The following is an 8,462-nucleotide window of genomic DNA, read 5'->3' on the forward strand; positions in this document are numbered from 1 at the left end:
TAAATTATAAATGATCAGATATGTAAAAAGCATTTAAGACCATAGAAACAAGTTTTTCTGTGTGTCAGCAATCACAGTATCTGCAGTAGATTAATGGTACCAGCATTAAAGCAAAAATAATTCTGGGCTTACTGTGGCATTGTGAAGATCTACTTAAGATAATTATAATTCGTTTGGCTTGGCCTAAATATAATGCTGCAGATATATTTAGGACGTACAGGCAGAGAGATGACCGATTTACTCTCAGGATTGTCTGTATCCATTGCTTAAGTGAAAAAAGTATTTTATTATCTGAGTTGTATAGCATGAAGGGAAAAATGGGAAGGAAAACTGGATTATGAAAATGTACTAGAGTGGAGAAAAGAAAGAGAGAATTTCAGGAGAAATGAGGCTCAATAGGGTCATTGAGAAACATCCCGAGACTTGAGTTCTAGATAAACTACATATTAACAGAGTCAGCTGCGGATCGTAGCTGGTGACTTTGCCCTACTGAAATGACGTCCTCATGAACGAGGCCAGAGACTAACGGAGCTAGCTCTTTCTGAAACACACAATGAATAAAAGAGCAAAGAGCTTGAGAGCTCATCCATAGAAATCTCAAACTTATTTCTTCGAGGTGCCATGTGTATGTGGGACAGAGTGTGTGTGTGTGTGTGTGTGTGTGTGTGTGTGTGTGTGTGTGTGATGATAGGCGGAATTGGGAGGTTTAGCTTGGTCTTTCTGGCAAACCCATTAGCGTTTGGTGTCCATTGTTTTTTGAAGTGTTTACAACATCTCCCAAAATAGGCATTTAGCCATCACACACAACAATTTTTGCCATATTTATCTATTTTCTTTTAAATTTGAATGTATTTTAAACAGGAACTTTAGCTTTTGTAATCTGTTTGATGTGTTATCATTGTACACATTGATAAAAGTACATAAAATTAGCATAAAATCTGCCTATTTATGGTACACTTAAAATAATCTTGAGCCGGGCATGGTGGCGCACTCTTGTAATCCCCACGCTTGGGAGGCGGAGACAGGAGGATCACGCAGGTTTGAAGCCAGCCACGCTGGCTTAAGAGACCCTGTTTCCAAATAAAAATATAAAATAGGTCTGGGAGTGTAGCCCGGAGGTAGAAGGGTTTCCAGGAACCCCAGTACCACCACCACCAAAAAATAAAAATAAAAAATAATAATAATCTTGAGCAATACTTTCATTTAATTTTTGTTCTTCTCTTTATAGAGTAGATGGCAGAACATGCAGGGTGGATGTTCAAAGGTGAACTCCAAAGACTAGAAATAAGGGATTTTTGGTAGAATTTTCTAGACAGATTTAAAATGATAGATAGGAAGCCAGACATGCTGATGCATACTTGTAATCCCAGCATTCACGAGGCTGAGACAGGAGGATCATGGTTCTCGAACAGCCTCAAATACTTAGGGAGGCCCTTTGCAACTCAGTGAGACCATGTTTCAAAATAAAGAATAAAAAAATAGGCCTGGGAGTGTAGCTCAAAGGTAGAATGCCCCTGGGTTCCATCCCTACTACAGCAAAGAAATAATAATAATAAATAAAATAAAATAAAACAAAATAAAATAAAATGATGTATAGGAACTAGGCCTTATGTAGGTTATCAGCTAAAGCAAATTTGGATTAGACTTAATTTCTTTTTTTTTCTTTTAAAAACTTATGAGTAGTATTTAGCTGCTTAAATTTCTAGGCATCGTGAGTGTTTTCCCCCATTAGTTTCCTGGCAGAAAAAAAATTTCTGGAAAATTTCAAACTTGCCTTGGCTTCAAATAAGGGGAAATGGGATTTCTTCTTGCTCATTTCAGTGATGAGATCCTCTCTACGAGCTCCTAAGCTTAGTTCTGAGCCAGTGTCTGAGAGCCGCCTTTTTGTATGCCAGCTTTATGCCAAGCCCCACGATTCCCAGGGGAAGCCACGGCTCCTGCCTTCTCAGAGGCACTGCATGGAAACAACAAAAATTTCCAGTGTGATACGGTCTGTGCCAGATACAGGGGAAACCAACAGCTTGGTGGATCAACAAAGGCTGAAGAACTGGGAGGGCAGTGGGGGCTGGGCACAGCTTGTGACTCTAAAAATGCTGGGGCCCTTTCTCCTTAGGTGATCTCAGTGGGCGAGTATTGCACAGTATTTCTGTGAGTCCTGTATTTTAATATTTTAAAATATGCAGTAACTCACAGCCTTGCTGCTCTGACACCCTCCCATGAATTTCAAACAATAACTAGGTAACCTTCAAAAATAGTTAGCCAACTGAGATGGTATCATTTCCACAAAAACCTCATAATGAGATTCTGTGCCTTGGGGTCAGTTTTTCTCATTTAAATATTGGCAGGCATGTCCTATGTAACCCAGAGGTGGCTGGGGTCATAAGGTGGGTTTTGTGGGATTAGGCTCCTGGACCCCACAGAGTGAGGGACTCTTTGGAAGAGCCCTTTACGATCTCAGTAGCTCCGTGCTTGGAGAGGAGGGTGGTATGTACTGGGGAAGAGAAGGAGGATAAAACAAATCAGCTGCTGCCATTTGGGCAATACTTGAACAGAATCTGAGTAAATTCTTGCCTCTAGATTGTTTTCTACCTATTCCCTCATAGTCTGAGCCCCCTTCATCCAAAGCACAGTAGTAGAGAGAACTTCAATTGTGTGTATGTGGGGCTAGTTAAAGGAGACCCTTCCAACCTGTCCTGACCTTGGGAGATTCAGTCCTCCGTGATGTTAATTGCCTTGCTGACAGTGTCCACTCTTAGACTTGGAAATTTAAGATATTTGTACAGGACTTAAAATATATTTTGTAAAATTGTTAGCAGGATTGTTCTCTGAAAGGAGCAAGAAACTAATAATCTGGGGAGACTGCACATACTCTAGACTTAGCCACTGCTCTGTGGTGCCGGAGGCGTTACCCCTCCTCAGACACAACCTCAGAATGCTATTTCTTTTGGCTAGGTCCTAGACCTTGGAGGATCCACCCAGCCTTGAAGCTTTGGGTGCTAGTCATAATATTGGCAGAGTCCAAGAGTTATTTCTATTTTATGTGTTTTATTTAGCATGGTTGTATTAATTTTTTTGTCAGAAGTTCTGCTCTAGAATTTAAAATGCTTCACAAATTCACTGCCACTGAATATATGTGTGTGTATTTGCTTTATACTATATATAAGGATACACATATTAAAATACATATATATTTATATACATATGTATAGCCTAAAGCACATTTAAGCACATAAAGATTGCCGCAATAAAGCAGCATTCCCAAGTGATGCCATATTGCTTTTCTCTTGAAAACAGAGCAAGTTGAGAATGTGGATTGACCTTTAGCGTGTGTTAAATTCTGTTTTTCTCTTTTGAATGCGATGAGGCAGTTTTTCCTTGGAAAAATAATTTGTGTTCAGCTTGGGAGGTTGATTTTTCACCATCGGCTTTTCCCTTTAATAATTGAAAACCACTGTTCATTATTTACATAAAACTGTCTTTTTTTCTGGTCTGCTTTCTATAACCTTTCCCCTCTTAAGAATTTTAAGAATTCCCTGACTTTCCTTTGGGGGATTTTTATGCCTGCTTTATCCCAGATGTGGGACATAGACTAGGCCTAGGGCTTAAAAAAAAAATTTTTCCCCCCAGTGTTCCTCTGTTTGAAAGACGTTCTTTTAACCAGTGCACAAATCTGCCACTGAAAGGGGGACTTTTAAGAAAGTCAGGTAGTTAAGAAAATATGTGAGCTTGGTTTACATTTGTAACTTATGGAATGACACCAAAATCCTTTCTGCAAAATGAAAATGTAGACAGTAGCTTCAAATAATAAGGGAAAAATGCACACGTGGTATTTCAACCCATAATTCTGGGATTTTATTTTCTGAATGAAGGCATGTCAGTTTCTTGTCCCAGCAGCCCAGTGTCAGGTCTTTGCTGTGGGCTGGCTGGTGTCTGCCCAGGGAACGGGGAAGATTTGGCAGATGTTTACTCTCTGTTTTTTCTGTCTTCACCTTCTGTTCACACAAAGAGCATATTTAGCTACATTCATAATATTATATTGGCTTACATGCTTATAGATGTATTGATCCTAATCCCTGGTTGGCAATGTAAAATGGTAGGAAGAGGGTAGAAGTTAAGAGTGAAGGAAACTACATTAACACTTCCAGGATTTTCTATGGTTTGGTAATGTCTACTCAGATTCCCAGATGACAATTTATCACCAACTTTGTTTTTTGTGGTTAATGTATTAATGTCTAAAAATACCATAAAAATCTAAATTTTTCTGAATGATAATATTTGAGAAAAATACCAAGATTTTTATTCTTCTCTCCTTGAATAAATGTACTGTTCTTTTAGTAAGTTTCTCCCTAATTCAAATTTTTGTTGTGTTAAAGAAATAAAAATTTGTAAGTTTCATTTTCAGTCCTTTTCCTAGGGAAGAGGTCCCTGCCGACCATGTTCTACCTGTGCCATGTTCCCTTGGCTGATGCCGGCTCCTCTTTTTTTCTCACATAGGATCTTTCGAAGATGGTTTGGCTGCCTTGGAGCTCTGGAGATCTGGTGCCACGATGAGGACTCACACACGGGGGGCTCCCAGTGTGTTTTTCATACATTTCCTTTGCTTCGTGTCAGCCTACGTCACCGACGAGAACCCAGAAGTCATGATTCCGTTCACCAATGCCAACTATGATAGCCACCCAATGCTGTACTTCTCCAGGGCAGAGGTGGCAGAGCTCCAGTTCAGAGCCAGGAGCTCACACGAGCACATCGCAGCCCGGCTCACTGAGGCCGTGCACACCATGCTCTCCAGCCCCTTGGAGTACCTCCCTCCCTGGGATCCCAAGGAGTACAGTGCCCGCTGGAATGAAATTTATGGAAACAACTTGGGTGCCTTGGCAATGTTCTGCGTGCTGTATCCAGAGAACATCGAAGCCCGAGACATGGCCAAGGACTACATGGAGAGGATGGCAGCGCAGCCTAGTTGGTAGATTTTTGTCTTTTTCTTCATCCTATAATTATTTTGCAACTTAAAGAAATGAGTCCATATGCAAATGAAACCTCAGAGGCCAAATTTCCACATACTTTCACTGGGTGTATGTGGGAGGGGGAAGCTTTCTTAGTATTTGTGTTGCCTGTGGCTTATGAATGGTCCATAGTTTGAAAAATCTTAATAACATCTATGTTTCAAGTTAGAAGGGAAATGTTTAGATACAACCTAACCAAAGAAAAGAATAATTTGTGAACTATGCAAACAGCAACCATGCTGATGTTGAGAATTCTTTCCTTGCTTAACAGCCAGATACACTCATCATCACTTGATGGGGATGTTTCTGAGACATGTATCATGAGATGATTTTGCCACTGGGTGATCTTCCTTTCTTAGATCCCAAGGTCTATATTTCCCACTGGGATGAAATTTATGAAAGCAACTTGGGTACCTATACTCATGCACACATGCACATAAATACACACCAGATATACAAATGTGTGTGTGTATTGACTATCCTATTGTCCCTAGGGCCATGTTGAACAAGATTAAATCAAACAAGGAATAAGTCATGCAATAAGATGAGATATGATAGATGTGATGTGTATGAGGCTGCTGCCAGCATAACACAGCATATTATTGCATAGTAAATTTTTTTATAGGCTGAAGGAGTAACTCTAAAATAGAACAGTATAGTATAATAACAATACTATACAAATAAAATAACAAACAGTAAAAGTATAGTATAATAAATACATAAATCAGTAAGAGCTGTTTATAATTATTATCGACTGTTATGTGTTATACACAACTGTATGTGCTGTATTTTATATGACTGACAGTGCAGTGGGTTTGTTTATACCAACATCACCACAAACACATGAGAAATAAACACATTGCACTATGATATTAAGATGGCTGTGATGTCATTAAGCAAGACGAACCTTTCAGCTCCGTCCTAATCATATGGGACCGCCATCATCACCGTCTGTGGTTCTTCATTGACCAGAGCTCCACTGTACTGTGCATGGTTGTATTGGCACCAGGTGATGTTAGGTTTTGTTTTGTTTTGTTTTTTGGTGGTACTGGGGTTCCTGGAAGCCCTTCTACCTCCGGGCTATGCTCCCAGACCTATTTTTATACTTTTTAATTTGGAAATAGGGTCTCTTAAGCCAGCGCGGCTGGCTTCAAACCTGCGCGATCCTCCTGTCTCCGCCTCTCAAGTGCGGGGATTACAAGCGTGCGCCACCACGCCTGGCTGATGTTAGGTTTTGATTGACACTTCAAGTTGTTGCAACTTTTAGCCAGAAAGTTAAGCCAATTAAGACTTATTTGCATTTTGTGACTGTGAAGAGCTAAAAAGTCAATGTGATGGATTGACTCTTGACTAACAATTTATAAACAGTATTCTATCTATAACCAACAGATTGTCCAAATCTCTAAGAAAACCAATATTGTGCTGTAATCCTGTAAGGAATTCTAATTATGTAATAGTTTACTTTCAGAAGTTCAAGATTGAAGAATAAACTTCCTGTACCTTTTGGTTAGCTTACATTTATTTTATTTGTTTATAGTTAATGAACCTCTCTGCTTCCTAAAAGATTGGGTTGAACTGACTAAAGAAGAGATTCTATGGGCATTTTTGCCTAAACTAGGCTTTAATATACATTCATGGTTTCAGTTGCACTAAAAGATTTGCAAAGCATCTGAAATATCATGTTAAAACTATTTAAGCTGCCACTTGTCATAGGGCTGGAGAGAACTCATTATCAAATGTTTAGAAAAAATGAAGGATTGCATTTAATTTTGTGATGAATTGCATCTTATATATCACAAAGGTGAAGAATGGTGATTTGCAAGCCTTCTGACAAATAGCTCGTATTTTTAATGGAAGATTATGGAAGAATTGGCCTTAAATTCATACCAACACTGATTTTTATACTTTTCCTGGTTCATTATAGTCTCAAATTATAATGCAGTTCATTGTGGTAGTGACATTCATGTACATAGCACTTGGTGAAATTTTAGGATTAACATTAAGTATAGGCAGTCGTTTAGAAGCTTACAATATGTTAGGCTAAGAAGACCTTTTTCTATTTAATGTTACAGATATAAAATTTAGCCAAGTAAGTGGTAGTAAGGGTACTTTCTCTTTTAAAGTGGTTTCTATTTTAGATCAGTGTATTTTGACAGATATTGATGGAAATGTCCCAGGGATAGTTATTGTAGAATGCCATCTACTTCATCTCACAAAAAGACGAACAGACTATGAAGTGCTTTTTTTTTTTTTAAAATGGAGAGAATTGTACAAGACTAATGTGCTGTTATAAGTTGTATAAGACTAGTGTAATTTTATTATAAAAATGTAAAAAAATTTCAGGAATATACTTACTAATGAATGAATACTGTCATTCTGAGAAGATATATAATAAAAGAAGGAAAGATGATAACTTCAAATAAAAATTTAATTTTCTCATAGTTTTTATAAGTTCAGACTTAATGGTCATCGGAGAGTATAAAAATTCAGAGAATTAGTCCTGTGCTTTATTCATTGGAAATATTGATTTAAAAATATGTGCAATTCTACGCCACTATCCAGTAACCAAAAGCCAGTCTGGGACTTAATGGTGCTGAATAATTGACTTCTTTATGTTAACCTCTAAGAAGTTAAAGGATAGTAATGAAATGTTTACCTTTGGCTTCTAGTTCTGGAAGTAATCAGAAATAGACTATTGAACTACTTGAACATTTTAGATTGTGCTTTTTAATGAATATCTTTTTAGAAACAACTATTTTTAGTTCTTAGACTCTTATTAAACATTCATTTAGGTTTGTAGTAAAACGTAGTCACTTTTTGACTTTTTTAAAAAAAAAAGGAAATTGTAACTGTTTTTATAGTTGTTACCTCTGTTTAAATTGTTGAACCCATACATCCTCAATGTACAAAACACAGCATATTGTAAGCATTGTCATTGTTTAAGGACATAGTTCACATATTTCATTTCAGAGAAAGACTAGCTCAAATTTACAAGACTTCAATTATTATGAAATTTTTGAAAACTTCCTATAATGGCTTTATCAGACTGAATGTTTCCTATTTTCCTTGAAGAACATTTCTATTCTTTTGAAAGCCAGTAACTAAATTGTGGTCACTTGCTCATTCAAACCACAAACATATATTGAACACGTGATGTACACTGTGTTAGGGCTTTGAAGAGGAATAAATTGCCTAGTGACTTTACAGTTTGCACCCAGAGTAAGGAATACAAATGGAAGATACTTTAAACCTAAGATGGGGTATTTTTTTCTTCCCATAATGGAGTATAAGGATTAGTGTAGGGTTTCATTACTTTTCATTCATGATATACTTAAACAGTTGTATCCTGCTGCACTCTAGTGCAGTGGGAAAACAGCAACTCTGGAGTCGCACTGTCTGCCTTGGGATCCCAGTTCCCCCACCTTCAGCTGTGTTACTTCAGATTAACTTTCTTAGTTT

At 37.8% G+C, this 8,462-nt stretch overlaps 1 protein-coding gene across 1 annotated transcript in view; it reads left to right on the forward strand.

Annotated features, from left to right (window-relative positions):
• Positions 1 to 4,547: 4,547 nt before the first annotated feature.
• Positions 4,548 to 8,462, forward strand: part of DSE (dermatan sulfate epimerase) — a gene marked incomplete at both ends in the record, with an annotated part of 43,746 nt that continues 39,831 nt past the window's right edge. Inside the window, one exon of the mRNA XM_080700694.1 lies at positions 4,548 to 4,963. Coding sequence (XP_080556820.1) covers positions 4,548 to 4,963 — 416 coding nt within the window. The remainder of the gene's footprint in view (positions 4,964 to 8,462) is intronic.

The sequence above is a fragment of the Muscardinus avellanarius genome (assembly GCF_963383645.1).
Source record: "Muscardinus avellanarius genome assembly, chromosome: 8".
NCBI classification, from domain to species: domain Eukaryota; kingdom Metazoa; phylum Chordata; class Mammalia; order Rodentia; family Gliridae; genus Muscardinus; species Muscardinus avellanarius.